The sequence below is a fragment of the Pteropus alecto genome, unplaced genomic scaffold (genome assembly GCF_000325575.1).
Source record: "Pteropus alecto unplaced genomic scaffold, ASM32557v1 scaffold22, whole genome shotgun sequence".
NCBI lineage: Eukaryota > Metazoa > Chordata > Mammalia > Chiroptera > Pteropodidae > Pteropus > Pteropus alecto.
The window spans coordinates 5,907,712-5,924,113 of NW_006434839.1; the positions used below are offsets into that span (position 1 = coordinate 5,907,712).

A 16,402-nucleotide genomic window follows, 5' to 3' on the forward strand; every position below is an offset into this window, starting at 1 on the left:
TTCCATCTCAGAATCTGCTTTCCAGACAACCCAACCTGTGACACCACCCTAGACCAGGGTACCTCCTTCTATCCCCTAGATGGCTGCAGTCAGCCACAGACTGCTCTCCCTGTCTCTCCCTGCATCCTGGGTCTATTCTACACACTGCAACTAGAATATTCCTTCTAAAGTGTACATCAGATCATGATACTGTCCTGTTAAAGATGTTCCAGTGGTTTCCTGTCACATTTAGAATATAACCCAATTGTCTTGTGATGGCCCTTCTTGGCTCTACGGCTCTACGGCTCCACATAATCTGACCTGCGGCTCCCCCGCCCCCACCCCACCCCGCCCCGCATTTTAGCTGCAACTTCATTTCCTAGGGACGTCCAAGGCACTCTCTCTGCTTTACTCACACACACTTCTTGCTTCTCCTATCACTCCCCCTGCCCCCCACCCCATACACACAAACCAACTCATACCACCCTCAGGCGCCACCCAGGACTCTTCTGGCATGCTGGAATGTGTCTCTCTGGGTGACACACGGCTCATGCTTCCTCTCCATTCTCTTTGTCAAGGCAGTCAACCTTGCCCTCATCTCTATCTTTATCATCTCTTTTGTTTCCATCATATGGTTTATCAGTATCTGACCAGATATTCCACTGGCTTGTTTTTAAATGTTTACTCTCTCCCCCGCCTACGAACGAAGCTTCATATGGCCAGAAACTTGGTTCTGTTTATCTCTGCAAAACAGTACCTGTTGGTATTAAATATTTAGTAAATATTTGTTGGATAAATTAATGGATTTGTTGAATGAATACCCATCTTCCATAAAGGTGCCAAATTTGTTAATACCACGTGCACTTTGCCCGTGTACAGAGATCTTTTCTTCTAGTAGATTTTCTCAGCACGGGCATGGGTCTGCCCAGTGAGGATGAAACAGGAGCTGGCAACCAGGAAGTTATCAGGCATCTCATCCAAGTCCATGCCGATGGGGAATGACAAGCTGCTCTGTGGCCTGCTTAAAAAAATAACAGAATCTGTCTCAGCAATTTCGTAGGTTCACTGAGCTTCACCTCCTCTGCTGCCACCAAACCAGAATCCCAGATAAATGAGGTGATCTCTCAATTTCATCAGTAACCTCTCAATTTCACCAGTAACCTATTCATAAATCAGAGTGCAGGAGATGTATTTACTTGTGTTGTGAGGCCCATTCCCCCACACTGACGTACGGGTAAATCTCCTCTCTTGCCACCAGGCATCCTAAGTCCCTTCACTCAGAAAGAAGAAGCCACAGATACTAGAAGTTCTCAGCCACAGAGCCAGCATACCTCAGTGTGCCCCAGAAGCTGTGAGGGATGTCATGGTCATTGGTTTCTACAAATAAATAATTCATGAATACCTTAGGTATTTCTTACAAAAATGGTCTCAAAGTTAACTTGTTAGAAGGCTCCCCTCACTCATCTGCTCTCTCTTAAGCTTTCTTGGCTGGAAGATAAAGGGATGCAGTGACGGCTGCAGGGGTGGAAATTGTGTAGATGCATGCAGACGCTCACTCACATTCTCGTGCATGTGCTATGAAGAGTGTGGCAGTCACAAATTATGGCAGTGTGGATAATGATTGCTCTGTGTGAACAACTCCACCCCTGTGGGTTGATTCTTTTTTATTTTGGTGCTCTTAGGCAGAGTGAGGCCAGTGAGGTATTTGCCTCAATGCAGAATTTGAGGGGGAGTGGCACCCAACATCTCAGTAATCAAGATAAATTATATTTTATGCAATATTTTAAAAATCTAAATTAATGCAAAAAAAATTCATGATGAATAAAATATCAAAATTTTAAAGGAAAGCCACTTACTAACTTCTTGGCCTTGGGCAAATTACTGAATGTCAGTTTCTTCATTCTGAAAATTGGGAAAGGAATGTAGTCAGTTGTCTTTGCCAGGAAGTTGTAAGGATCAAGTCAGAGAATGTATTTGAAGTGCCTGATATACAGAAGGCACCCAGAAGAGTGGATGTTATTATGCACAAAAAATGGAACAGTCACACTAAAAGTGACAAAATCTCTTTCTCCTTCTCTCCCTCTTCCTCTCTCTCTCTCCTCCCTTTTTTATTCCCAGTATCGAAGAGGAGTATTAATATTAGCACTTCTCTCAATAACCCTTGCCATCTAAACCTCATTTGCAAACAAACGTGAATAAATATTGACACGCTGGAGCCAGCTCCCCAGCAGAACAGTTCCCTGAGCCTGAAAGGCCCATCCCACTCCCTCGCAGGGGCTGAGGCCTCTGTCTTCTTCCTTTGGTTCCCACATTTGGATAACCTGGTCAGAATACTCCATTTTTAGATAGTTATGCCTTCATGCAGTCAGCGTCTATACTCAGTGATCATAGAAACAACAACAAAGCTCTTCATGTTGAGTCCAGGTCCTTAACAGATGACTCCTGTGTATAGACCAGCCTGGTCATTCAAGGTGTATCATTTCCCCAAAAGACTAGCTTTTAGGACAGCAACCTCTATGTCAATGAGGATCTATGAATATAAAGTGGTGGGCTATTCCTCTTTCACCACAAAACTGGACCTGGGCTTTCTGTAAACCGTGTGACCAGCTTTACGGGGAAATTAAAATTCTATTATCTGGGGACAAATAGCATCAGAATTTACCTCCTACCAATAGTTCTTATAAAAGTCAAATGGAAAAATATCTGGGCTAGTCTGATGTGTATAAAATTTTCCTAGGGGGCACTTTTTTAGAATCGTTCAAATGGAAAATCACTAGAATAGAGTTTAGAGAGGTCTGTTTCCTGAGTCATTACCAGCAGACATAATTCCCAGTCTTGCATGATTAGGGGAAAGATTGGAGGGTGATGGAGCAGAAAGAGCAGGTTTGGGGGAGGACAGAGCATCATGGAGAGAGGTTGTTGGAACGAAACAAAGATTGTCTTCAAAGTTCTTCCGGGAACTTTCCTTTGGTTGCATTGGAAAATAATGTGTCTTTTTACCTGCCAATTAGGGCTGATCGATTTATTTAGCATCCCTTTATTTGAAGTACTTGAAGCTTTACTATCAAAGCTAATTTTTCTTTTGTGGGTTTCTGCCTTGAATTCACTTTTTCTGGAATTTTGCTAAATGACTAGATTTAAACGTGCCACTTCAATAGAGTCTCGTTTTCTAAAAGTTTATTATCTTCTGTGTGTGTTCTGGATCAAGCTCATGGATGCTTCCTAACCTGCAGAAATGCTGGATTTTGGAAGAAGGCTTGCCGAACCAAACCTATTGTGCACAGACGCTGCTCACAACTATGGCAGGGTGTGGAGATAGCCCGAGGAGCTACACAAAGACAGTCTGGGCAACCCCAAATCTCGAGAAGAGGTTCTGCAATAAGATTGCAAGTCATTTCTCTGACAGGTGTCTTCCTAAGAGCAAAATACCCTAGAAGATAAACCTGCAGTCAAATTATGGTTCGCACAAATTAAGGAGCGGGTATCGTCAACCTCTCAAAGAGCGTGATATCGGGCTCGAATAACAGATAGACGAACATATTCTTCGGACCCTTAAAAAAATAAAAGAAAGAAAGAGAAGAAAAGAAACCAAAACTCCCTCCCAGGGTACTTATTTGTAGGACGTCTTTTAATTTTGCTAAAGCATTCGCATTTCCAGGCACCACAGGGGCTGGCGAGTTCTCTTGCTGCTGCGCGGGTCATGCCCCAGCAATCTGAGCGGAAAAGTACGGCCCACTAGGCCCTGACGTAGCTCCAGCGGCCGCACCCTGGGCGCGGGCGGGCCAATCAGAAGCCGCCTGCGCGTAGCGGCAGCCAATCGAAGACCCCGCTGCTTCCTGCCGCACCTATTACCCGAGGGCCGCATCTGCACGACGGCGGCGTGGTCCTTGCTCCGGGGTTTGCGGGCTTCAGCAGCCATGGCCGGCCACATCATGCTCAGCAACGGCTCCAAGATGCCCTTGTTGGGGCTGGGCACGTGGAAGGTAGGGGCCTTGAGAGGTGCGTCCCGCGGGGCTTTCTTCGGGCTTCGAGCAGCCTGGGGCGGGGAGCGACCTGGAGCGACCTTCGGAGGGCGTCCGGCCTGCACGGAGCCACACTCGGGCTTGCCCGGCCCGCGGCGGGCTCAGCTGGGCCCCGCCGGGACCCGGGAGCCAAGGCGGGGGAGGGAGGCCCTGCGCGCTAGGGACAGGGGACTTGCGTGAGGGGCTTGGGAGCCGCCCGCGGAAGGCCGCCCGTGTAGACACTTGGTGGATGGGGGGGAACCCTAGGCCACACCTTGAATCCGAACCCAGCTGGAAAATCACTAAAAGGGACCGAAAGGAATCGGAGGGAAGGGGGTGCTTCCCGAGCCCCCACTGCTCTGGCCCCGGGACGGAGACCCGGGGGAGCCCAGGAAGTGGAGCAGAAAGGGATGGGGGCCACTGAGCGCCAACTTTCCTCTCCTCAGGGCGCTTGTTGCGCCGCCCCTTTGTCTTTCTTCTAAATCGTTTGTCCTTAATCATTTCTATTTTTCTCTCTTGGGAATGAGCATCTCAAGGAAGCCCGGAGATTGCAGATAATTAAATTAGGTGGCACGAATTTACCCGGGACCCATTCATTTTCATGTCCCCAGACGCGCAACGCTGAACGCCTTTAGCCAGGCATGGCACTTGGGGTTGTTATGTGCGGGGTAGAATTCCACAGAGAATCTGGGCACAGGTGGTTACCACCAATGGAAAACTCTTAGCAGGCGTCGGTATTAAAATTGTCTCCAGAAACCTGAACACCACTGAAATCTCTAAACAGCGTCCTTTAGAAAATGATTAGGGATAAAATGGCTAGCTTGATTATCTGAAAATTAAGGGGTACAGAGGTATTATGGACACTGAGGCAAAACCCAATATTTTTAAGCCTCTTAGAGTTAGTTTCGGGTATTATATATTACTATATATATTCCACAGCTATGACCCAGGTTTCCCCAGAAACTTTGAATATGGGACTGGGCATTGGATATTTATGCACAGACAAGAAAAAGACAGTATTGTGTGCACTTTGACATGGTTTGAAGTAGAACAGTGGACAGTTTTTACTTTTGTCCTAAAACCTGCAGTTGAAAATTAGTAAACATAACTTGAAGAAAAGGATCTTGAAGTTCCCTCACATGGAAAGTGTTTCTTGGCCAAAGTTATCAGAATATGTAATTTTGTGTTTCCTCCAAAAAGTCCAGTGGTGGTTGGCTCTAAGGCTGTAATTGAATTATGACCATGATACCGAGTTAAAGTCCATCTGCTGCAGGTTATTCTCTTGGAATGGATGCACTTGTTCGCATGTTCTGTCCCCTCACCCGTTCACAGCAGCTGATGCCCAAACAGCAGATGCTCACAGCTGCTAATGCCCCTGGGGAGTTTCCTTTTCATTCTTTCCTACCCTAACCCTCCAGAGGAATGTGCCCTATTTAGTCAACTGGTGCAGAAGTGTTTATCTTTCACCTCTCTGGTCTGAGCAGGAGGTGGAGTAAGTGTCCATGCGATCAACCTGTGAAGCTTGATGGCTATGCAGGCACTTCCCCCTACTCAACAGCCAGGCTCCCCATACCTGTCCTGGTTACTCAGATATTTTGGGCACAGACAGCCATTCAGTTTCTTTGCAGCTCTGTCCACAAACCATATGGTGAGCTTCCAGGATTCTTATACAGCGAGAATTGAAGCCCAGGCCTTTGAATCTGCATAAGGAACATTCTTAACTTTATGATAATCTCGCAGAACTGCTTAAAAACAAGTGATTACCAGTATCTGAATTCGTGCACGGAAGGAGAAAGTAAAGTGCAGGTGTTTACTGATAGAGCTCGGAAACCAAATGGGAATTGGGTTTCTCATTTGGGAAAAAACAGTGCTTTTTGAAATATTTTAAGCCAGGGGTCCCTAACCCCCAAGCTGCTGACCGGTACCAGTCTGTGGTCTGTTAGGAACCCAGCTGCACAGCAGAAGGCTAGCAGCGGGCAAACGAGCGAAGCTTCATCTGTGTTTGCAGCCACTCAGCGCCAGCATCACCACCTCAGCTCCACCTCAGATCATCGGACTTTAGATTCTCATAGGAGCAGTGGTCCCTTGTGCCAAAAAGGGGACTGTTGTTTTAAGCTATTTGAAGGAAATGATATTCTTTATGGTTCTGGGAACCTAATAGACTCAGATGAGGAGAGAATATTTTATACAGCGGTTTGTAAATCAGCATGTGAAGAAACAAGGAGCGAGATGGCTTTGGCACATCTTTTTAAGGGGACCTGTGCTGCTATTAAGCCTTTGTCAGATTACCATAAAATGAAGCAACGTGGCATTTTACCTCATTCTGAGAGCAAATAGTTTAGAATGTGCTTCAGAAGCTTTCCTTGGCTTTATGTAGCTGGCATAGGGACACGCGCTTCAGCGAGAGCCAGTAGGGTCACACTGGCCTTCTTCCTGGGTTGTGTGCAGACTGTGTGTTTTGTTTGTTTTGGGTTTTAACTCAATGCCTTCTGTTACTTTTCAGTCCCCTCCAGGCAAGGTGGCGGAAGCTGTGAAGGCAGCGATTGACTGTGGGTACCGCCACATTGACGGCGCTCATGTGTACCAGAACGAGAGCGAGGTGGGGATGGCCATCCAGGAGAAGTTGAAGGAGCAGGTGGTGAAGCGTGAGGACCTCTTCATTGTCAGCAAGGTGCCGTTCTGCAGGGGAGCCTGGGGGATAGAGGTGTCGTTCATGTTTATCCATTGAGGGCATCAGCTCAGGAGCCAAGGTCATACTCTGGGGCTTCTTAATACAGCTACAGTTATCACTTGGCAGGTGATTCTTCCAGAGGAAAATGTGTTGACTCTAGACCGTGGAGGGCTCCAGAGCTTGCCCATTCACGGCTGGCAGGCGGATGGGCATTCCATCTGGATCCATCGCTTAGAGCCCCTTACTGATGAGGCTGAGGTCGCGGGTTGGTGCTCCCTCCCCAGGGAGTCGTCTTTGAGGATCGAACTTGGTTCTCATCTGCAGACTGGATCTACACTGCCGACCACCGTCTTTTACCTGGAAGCTGTTGGTGTCCAGAGGACACCTGCTGGGTGGGCGAGGCTGGCTCCTCGAAAACCAGCCTAGTGGGAAAATCGCCCTGAGAACTCATGTATGGGGCCTAGGGCTGGCGCGCCGACCTGTTCATGCTGTTTTGTGCCTTTAGTTTGGTCTTGAGAGGTGCCCGTGACCTGAATATCCTGCCTGCCTGCCTTTGGAAAGTTAGGATCCGTAGAGTGAAATGGAATCTCCATTATCACCATTTATAGCATCATGGTGACTTGGGTTGTGGGGAGAGGAAAGCGAATCCTTTGCCTTCAAGCCCTCTGGCTCCACGCCAGGACATGGCTTCTCCAGCGCCGGTGATAAGATGTGTTCTCTTGCTGGCTTCAGCTGTGGTGCACGTACCATGAGAAAAACAAGGTGAAGGGAGCCTGCCAGAAGACGCTCAGCGACCTGAACCTGGACTACCTGGACCTCTATCTTATTCACTGGCCAATGGGCTTCAAGGTATGGGGCACAGGGTTCAGGTGTAGCTTGATACGTGTTAGACCCTCCTTTATTAGCAGGTTACGAGTATGTATATGCTGTGTGTGTGTCTTTACTGCTCAGGGTATAGTCCTTAGAGCAGCAGCAGTGGCATCGCTTGGGAGCTTGTTAGAAACCAGTCTCAGGCCTCACCCAGGGCGTCTGAATCTGAATCCCAGGTGGCTCAGATACACATTACGGAGTTTGAGGTGATTCGGTGATTGTATCATATACAACTTAGGGATAGCAAACTTGGCTCGGGTGACATTTCTGCAATAATCCTTGGACGTTATCAGCGCTCCCCTTCCTATGCATGTGTATGCACGTGGATTCCTACATTCTAGACACGTGCACCATTCTATCGATGAACATTTACTGGCAGCGTAACTCTATGTGCACAAAAGGAATCTAATGTTGTTATATCTTTTACCTTCATTGCAGCCACAATTCAGTTTTGTTTTGTCAGAGAGATGGAAATTGTGGCCTTTACCCCATAGCTCTATTTTATTGCACAATGGTGTATCAGAGCCTGATTTTATCTTTTTTTGGTTGTTGTTAAATCTTAATTTTTATGATAAGCCTACAAGGCTTGGTAAGGTGACAGTTCATAGGCCAGTGATTCAGCCAGGACTTGGACCCCGTGAGTCCTGGTCCTGAGTCCTTTCCTCACCCACACTCCGGCCCATGGCGGGGTTCATCTCACTGACCAAGAATGGTTCGTCTGACAGTCAGCAGCAGCCTATTTGTAGAATAAGCATCCAGGGGCGTCGGGAGTTGTCTGCCTTCTTCTCCTTCACACTGACACACAGATTTGTCCTTGATTATCTTCTAAAAACTTAGCCAGCTGTTGTAGTTTAGAAGATTTTTAGAGCTTTGCTTTCAGAGATGCAGCTCCCACGGCAGCTCTAGGAAGGGCTGTTACTGAATGTCTGTTTTTGATTTTAATGACAGCCCGGGAACGAATTTTTTCCATTGGACGGAGAAGGCAACGTGATTCCCTCTGATACCGACTTTGTGGACACGTGGGCGGTAAGGCCGTCCCTGGTTTGGCTTTCTTCTTCCTTGCTGGTTTTCTGTTGTCAGGGTGTGACTTCTTCTGCTCTGCCATTTTTTTCCACCGCATTTTGTTCTTCTGTCACCGTTTTTGCTCTTCCTGGCTCATTAAAGCCAGCCTTGCTTTTTTCTTGGTGTCTTTTGGACTTCTCAAAGGTCTAACTCACTGGCATGGGATAGTGAGGGTGGGGCTGGTGCAGAAGATGCTTTGGATTCTTGTCCTTTTGGGCACATGTCAGCAGCAAGCAGACCCTTTTCCGTCTTTAGGCCATGGAAGAGCTGGTGGATGAAGGGCTGGTGAAAGCTATCGGAGTCTCCAACTTCAACCATCTCCAAATCGAGAGGATCTTAAACAAACCTGGCTTAAAACATAAGCCGGTGGTTAACCAGGTAGGCTTCCAGCAGGGAAGCTGGTGTGGGTGGCAGGCTTTTGTTACTGTGTGATCCTGGCAGTCATTTCTTGGCCGTGGCACCCTGGGAGTAGCCAGGAGGCGAGTTCGAGGGCGCTGGCAGAGTCCTCATTCATGATTCAGAATGACAGTGGCACATCCGGGGGTGAGACTTGTAGGAGAGAGGAGGGCTTTGAGCCTAGCTTGTGGTGGTCAGGGTCTCACGGATTAGAAGTTTATAGACATCGAGGTCCTCAGGCCTGTCACAGGTGATAACTGGCCAGAAAATCTCTTAGGGCCTGTGGCCGCAGTACATCGGTAACAAGATTATTTTGTTAGTGTCAAGGCCACCAGCTGGGAAACGGAGACAGTTGTCACAGCTTATCTGGGAGACAGGATGTTGGTTATACATAATTTTCTATCTTGTGAGGGAAGGGGCTTAGCATGGGAAAACTTCTGTGTGTCCCATCACCAGTGCCCACACTGCTGCCATCAAACCTCTTGTTTCCATTTGCAGATCGAGTGCCACCCATACCTCACTCAGGAGAAGTTAATCCAGTATTGCCAGTCCAAAGGCATTGTGGTGACTGCCTACAGTCCCCTCGGCTCTCCTGACAGGCCCTGGTGAGTTTCCATGGGACAAATGTTTTCTTATCGATTGGTGAGGATTAGAAATGGCTAAAAAGAAAAATTCAGCATCAAGGAGGATGCTTCTGGGGCTCATTTGCAGACCTTCCCAGGAGCCTCTTGTTGGGCTTCCTGCTTGGTCTTTTTAGTAGCAAGAGACCTGCTCTTGTTCCAAAGGGTTGGGAGTTCATAAGCAAACTTCAGATCAGGACACTGGTGGCTGCCCTCTGAGGTTGATGGGTGTTAGGGTTAGGGGAGCTGGCTGCCGTGAATGATGGTGATGATAGCTGCTCACGTGGGCCATCTTTCCGTCTCCAGGGCCAAGCCTGAGGACCCTTCCCTACTGGAGGATCCCAGGGTCAAAGTGATAGCTGATAAGTACAAGAAAAGCACAGCCCAGGTACGGCCATTTCCAAGCTCTCATGACTGCTCCCAGACCGTCCGTGTTTGTGGTAGGCCCAGGGAGCCAGGAGGGACAGATGACCGAGCCTAGTCAAGCCCTCCCCAGAAGTGCAGCTTGGGGTCCTGGGATGTGTGGTTGAAAGGGCACCAAGTGGGGAGTTAGAAGACTTTTGTGTGGTCCGGGGGTAGTAGTACCTGCCCTACTACCTTCCTCGGCTGCTACGAGGGTCAGCAGTGGCCCCTGTAGGTGAAAGCCCCTCCCTCTTCAGCAGCTGCACGGGACACTGTCTTCTACCCCGTGGTGGTGTGGGTGGTCGGCAGTGAAGGGTCTCCTTGCGGGTCGCACGTCGGGGGGACACGGAAGCGCGTGACGTGGTTGGTGAGAGCAGGGCTCTGCGGCCAGACCTTGACCTCGCTGGCGCCGGGTGTGACCCTGACATCTCCGCACCTTGGTTTTCTCACACATGAGGTTCTGGAATTTCCCCCTCTGGTTATGGATATATAGAATTAAGTGAGATAGTGACAGAGTGCACGGCGTACGTGTACACTCGGCACATGTGTTCACAGGTTCTGATCCGGTTCCTCACGCAGAGGAACTTGGTGGTGATCCCCAAGTCTGTGACACCCAAACGCATTGCTGAGAACATTCAGGTAAGGTCCCACCTGGTCGGCCCAGGTTTTCCTGGGAGGTTCTTCACAGGGCCTCTCATCCCGTCTCTGCAGGGTCGTGTGCGGGACCCCCACCCTCTGTCACCTCTCAGCCAACCGCAGTGAGTGCAGTGAGCACACTGCAGACTGAGGACGGTGGCTCCGTGCCTCAGTGGCCGTCCCGAACACGTGCACTCCTATGCCGAGTCTCCTCAGTGACAGTGTTAGCCCTGAGAAATGTCATTCTCGAGTAACACCCTGTGAGTTTGCATCAGGGCTTCGTTAGTTCCGGTGCCTCAGTTTCCCCACCTGTAAAGCAGTACCTAATTTGAGGGTTGTCATGAAGATTAAATAAGATACATCAAAGGAAGGGCTTCACACAACGCCTGGTACCTTAGTAAGTGCTCAAGAAGCGCTGCTGTCCTGGTGATCGTCTGTGGACTGCAGACCCTCCAGGCCATTAGCCTGCCCATCACTTCTGCCAGGACTCCACCCCACGAAGGGCAGAGTAGCAGGGCTGGTGTCAAGGCACCAGCGAGGTGTGCCTGGGGCTGGTCCCAGGGCAGATTCCAGGGCACGTCGGCCTGCCTCTCACCCAGTGGGGGAGTCTGTGCGGTGGGGTCAGTGGGGTTGAAGAGCAGCTCCAGGAGTCCCGCTGCCGGGATCCTGGCCATGCCCTCTCCACCTAGCTTTGGTTCCAAGCAGCTGCTCCCACAGTGAGATGCCAATTTTGCCTGGTCCACTGGCCACAGGCTATGGCTCTAACATGCGTCATTGGTCCCCTGGGAGCCTGGGGTGAGGCCCGGGGAGGGGCGGGGAACATATGGTGTAGTAGGGGAGGATTTCTTCCTTCTTCAGATGTTCTAACTAATCGAGATAAAGTGGTAAAACCGCCTGCCGTGGGAAACACATATCTTGCTAGAGATAGATCCTTTGTTTCGTATTTTATCTTTCAAGGCGTTAGAAAAGAAACATTTTTAAATGACTAACCTCATAGTAATATGTTAGTTTCGCATCTTGCTATGTAGTCCGTGCACATTTTGGCACAATTGTGACCACAGGTCTGTAGCAGACTTTGCCTGCACATGCTGTGATCGTCCGGCGCTGAGGGTGCGCCAGGCTCGCCCGCTGCTGCTCGGGGCCTGCCCTCCCACCTCCGTGCCGGCCACGTTCTCCCCAGCAGACCGGTCCTCATGCGGATGGTTCTTCTCCTGTCTGGCCCTTTCTGTCAAAACTATATGAGGCTTCTTAGGCCTGTCTCACATCCCTGACCACAGCCTTCCGTCCTCCAGCCAGAATTCCTACTTCCTCTGGCCTTCCTGAGTGCTTTGTGCAATGTCTTTTACACAGTGCGCAGTTAATTATCCCTTTTATTATAGCTGTCGTCCTTCCTTTGCTTCATTGTAAAACGGAGGCAAAGACGTGTCTTACCCATCATTGTGTTCCCTGGTGCTTGTCACAGTAGAAGTGCTTAGTGGCGGTCTTGAAATGAACTAAATGGAGTAAAAGGTAACATTTTGCTTGGAGCTTCTGGACAGGAGGGACTGTTACAGTTCCCAGCCAGAACATACGGCTCCTTCGAATAGTAAACATAGTGGAGTCTCCCTCCCCCTGTTCCCGCTCAAGGCAGCTGCTTATCAGCGGTCCTGCACAGAGTCGCTGGGGATAGTCTGTGTTTGAGCTTTACTTTCAGAGGTGCTGGATATGTTTTTCTTTTTAGATTTTTGACTTTGAACTGAGCAGTGAAGATATGACCACCTTACTCAGCTACAACAGGAACTGGAGAGTCTGTGTCGTGAAGAGGTGAGCGAGTCCCGGGAGGGTATCAGATGCTGCAGAGCAAAAGCCTAACTCTTTAAACATCTGTCAGCTGAGCTACACACAGCCACGGGGAAGATGCCAGGGCATCTGCTCTAGTCTCTTCTCCCGGCCCAGCTGCATTGTTGGCCTGACCTGCAGTAGCCACATATTTTGGCATTTAATTTTCAAATCTTAGCGAATCATCTGAAACCAGAGGATCCCTGGTGGTTCCTGCCCCATCTTCCTGGGAGAATTTGCCTGTGACTCTTTATGTTATAATGTTATAAAGGGGTTTAGTAGAAAGACTGTGGTGCACAGGGCATCAGATTGTCCCAGCTCTGTCACTAATAAGCCACTTGACTCTGAGAAGGTCGCTCTACCCCTCTGACAGGCAGTCACCTACAGGCCCTCCAGCTGTTCATTCACTGGTCCCTTGTATTCTCTCTGATTTGTAGTTTGGAATCTGAAGGAATCTGACAGTAAGGTTGTTTATTTTCTCTTCCTATCAGTACAATAACTAAATGAAGTTTAAACTCCTTTTCTGCTTTGAAGAAGAAACGTCCCATTTTTCAGTGGAGACTAAGAACCTCCTCTGTCACTGTTGTTATTGTCTGAGCTCTCTGACTGTTTCTACTCTGTCTCTTTGAGTAGTTGGTTACTCTTCTAAGCAAAACTCAATCTTTCTCTAAGACAGGGTAGGGCGGTTCCTCTCTCCATCCAGCCTCTGCTCTTTCAGCAGTTCAGAGTGGCATTCCCCCTGGCAGAGGTCCACCAAGTTTGCATCTTGGGTAATACTTCTGTGCTTCAAGTGTGGGCATGCCCGGTGAGCATGTCGCTGTCACGTCATGGCCTCAGATTCAAATCAGGCCACAGAGTTTACCACTGGCAGCCCCAAACCAGGGCCCTTCCTGATGTCCCCGTTTATTTACATTAATGGTATTTAACCTTAGACATTAAAATCACTTGGCTCTGACGGGCAAGAGAGAGGAGAAGTGAATCATTCACCGAGTTACATCTCTTTTGCTTTAAGAATCTGTATCACTCATTCGGTTCCCTTTCCCGCCCCACTGCTGACATAGAGTACTGAAGTTCTCGAGTGGTTTCTAATTGGTCCCTTTACAACTAGACTCTTTCCACTCTCCAGTGCCATTCTGGAAACTGCTGTTGGATAATTCTGTGGGCTACTGATACTTAATGGGGATAGGTCAGGGCTAGAATGGGGAAGGAGAAGTTGTCTCCAGTATTCCCAGGTCACCCAGGAGGAATTTTCCTAACTATACATACACATACACATACAAAGTTTCTGGGGAAACCTGGGTCATAGCTGTGGAATATATATAGTAATATATAATACCCGAAACTAACTCTAAGAGGCTTAAAAATATTGGGTTTTGCCCCAGTGTCCATAATACCTCTGTACCCCTTAATTTTCAGATAATCAGGCTAGCCATTTTATCCCTAACCATTTTCTTAGGGATGCTGTTTAGAGATTTCAGAGGCCTCTTTCTGCCCAAATTGCGATAGTCGTCATTTCTATCGTTTTGTAGTTTGTTATATTTGAAATCTCTCCTTAAATAGTTAACATGTTCCTCTTTTCTCCTGGCAGCTTTGTCACCCACAAGGATTATCCCTTCAGAGAAGAGTACTGAAGCCGTGGGTGCCTGCTCCGCCCCAGCGGACCTGCTGCCACTTTCCCCGCCTCATTCTTCTGTATGTAGCATAGTGTGGCCTGTGTCCCTCGGTGGCGGGTCTGCGACCTGCACATGAACCAGCAAGGCCTTGGCCAGCTTGGTGTCGAGTCTGAAGAGCAGTGTCATACATTAGAATTCTCTTTCCGTTTTCTTTGCCTTTCTTGTCCAGCTGAGGAAATATAACCATGATATCCTTTTCTGACTAACTTGAATCTACAAAGTGAAAAGCAGTGCCACTAACAATTGGATTTTGACTGTTTGGAACTATAATCCTTTCAGCCAGACTTCTTGCCTCCAATAAAAACTTTTGTGAGTTTGATGCTATTTGTTGAAATGATTCATCGCCTTCTGTACCGCTTGACCTCTATCTCATCGATCCCCATAAAGCAGGCCATTCAGCTCTGCAACAGGCACAAGGACTTGGCACCTTTCCCTTTAGTGGAGACCCCTCACCCCTCAGCACTTCACCCGTTTAGCTTTAGGGTGGCGGGTCTCACCTGGCTGCACGTTGGAGTCACCACTTTAAATGTCTGGACCTTACCCATGGTGGTGGTCTGGTCCCGGGGAGGGGAGTTACCAGGACATCTCGCATTTGTAAGCCCCCCAGAGGATCCTAACAGGCAGCCAAGATGAGAGCCACAGCTTTAGGGCCAAGCCAGGACATAAATGCTTTTGTAATTTCACAAATGCCTCTGTTCCTTCTACGGGGGAAGGCCAAGCCCTGTTTCCTAAGCAGCCTCCTCACAAGAAACTGCTCTCGAGCTTGTAGTCCAGACCAGGGAAGAAAAGCATCAATAATTGGTATCCAGTCAGCTCGTGCTGCCACAACAAAAGATCATGGACTGGGTGCCTTAAACAGCAGAAACATATTTCTCACAGTTCTGGAGGCTGGAAGTCCAAGATCAGGGCCATTGGGTTCCGGCGAGGGCTCTTCCCCGCTCGTAGACAGCTAGGCACCTGCTTTCTCCCTGTCCACGTGACAGAAGGGTGAATGCTTTAAATGGGCTTACAAAATTAAAGGGCCCCCTCCTTTTTTTGTAACCTTTTTAAACCTACAAATACTGTTGCTTGTTTTTATTAATAGGGCTTCCTTGTCCAGAATTAAATCCACAAAGGCCAGGAAAAGGATGGGGTTAGAAAGTGCTGACTTCAGATTCCAAGATGACAAGTTGCCCTGTTGCTCACTTGATCGGACGATGTTAGCCCCTAATTGAGGTGGCATTAACTGCTTTGTAGGTTATCCATGTGTAAGTAGTTGAGCAGCAGCGGTTGCTAGGCCTCACCCAGGGGTGTTGGAGAGCACCCAGCCCCTGAGTGGAGGTTGAGAGGACGCAGAGCTCACCGGCACACTGCCTGCCAGCCCTGGGCCTGGGCCCCTCTCCTCCTGGCACCTGCTGGTCAGAGTGGTCCAGCTTCCCCTGTCGGATAGGCAGGTCCCGTTCTATTCCAAGTTAAACTGCAAACCTCTTCAGTCACCTAAATCATCAAGAGCAGACTAGTTTCATTGTAAGCTATGTCAAATCCTCTGTGACCTAGTCTCCCCCCGCCCCGTCTTATTTCTCCAGTTAGTCAAAAACTGGCTTAAAAACACTGGGAAAACTTGAAGGTAGTCCCAAGAGGAGTTTTTAAATCAGCTGCCTGCCTTCTAGATCCCTGAGTGAGAGCATATCAAAACAAGACTAAAAGTCAAACAAGATAAAAGGCCCTGCACTAGCACTGGCCCTGCTTTCTAGCAGAGACTCAGAGGAACACGTGCCCAAGAAGGAGCCTGGCCTTTGGAGTCGTGGGAGGAGGAAGCGAAGGCCTACCTACAAAGGACTGTTCCGTAGTTTGAAGATAAAACAGGATCATTGGCAGCCGTGGGCCTGGTGCTGGCACGTTGCTGCTGGAATGTGGCACGAGGGAGCAGCCGGTGAGGCTGTTCTGGGGCCACTTCACTCCACCCCTGACACTTGATCTGGAGCTCGAGCTGAGTGAGACACGGGAGGGTCTCCATAGAGGCAGGTGCCATGGAGTGCCTGTTTGTCCCTCCTACCCTTAGTGGAACTGAAACCCTGTATCTTCCGGGGCAGGTTCCGACCCAGCCTCAAAGCTCAGGTGGACTCACCGTCATGAATGAAGTGACCCTCCAAGGGGCCAAGTCGGTAGGGGTTATAGGTAGAGCAGTGGTGCTGGCCCCGTCTTTGAGGAGCTTCGTTGGGGCCTCAAAACACTTTTCATGAAACAGTTGGAGTTTTATTAAAACAGTTCCAGCCCAAAAGTAGAATTGTTACT

The 16,402-nt window shown here is 48.9% G+C and overlaps 1 protein-coding gene across 1 annotated transcript; it reads left to right on the forward strand.

The window, feature by feature from the left end:
• The first annotated feature begins 3,804 nt into the window (after positions 1-3,804).
• On the forward strand, positions 3,805-14,452 carry AKR1B1 (aldo-keto reductase family 1 member B). Its single transcript, XM_006910507.3, has 10 exons — positions 3,805-3,962; positions 6,484-6,651; positions 7,384-7,500; positions 8,470-8,547; positions 8,839-8,961; positions 9,478-9,584; positions 9,906-9,987; positions 10,557-10,640; positions 12,358-12,440; positions 14,044-14,452. Exons 1-10 carry the CDS (start codon positions 3,897-3,899, stop codon positions 14,084-14,086), a joined length of 951 nt encoding a protein of 316 aa, XP_006910569.1. The 5' UTR covers positions 3,805-3,896; the 3' UTR covers positions 14,087-14,452.
• The last annotated feature ends 1,950 nt before the right edge of the window (positions 14,453-16,402 follow it).

Coding starts and splice junctions, on each gene's coding strand:
- AKR1B1 (XM_006910507.3), top strand. CDS start 3,897: ATGGCCGGCCACATCATGCTCAGCAACGGCTCCAAGATGCCCTTGTTG. Junction 8,962..9,477: donor ATAAGCCGGTGGTTAACCAG/GTAGGCTTCCAG, acceptor TTCCATTTGCAG/ATCGAGTGCCACCCATACCT. Junction 12,441..14,043: donor AGAGTCTGTGTCGTGAAGAG/GTGAGCGAGTCC, acceptor TTCTCCTGGCAG/CTTTGTCACCCACAAGGATT.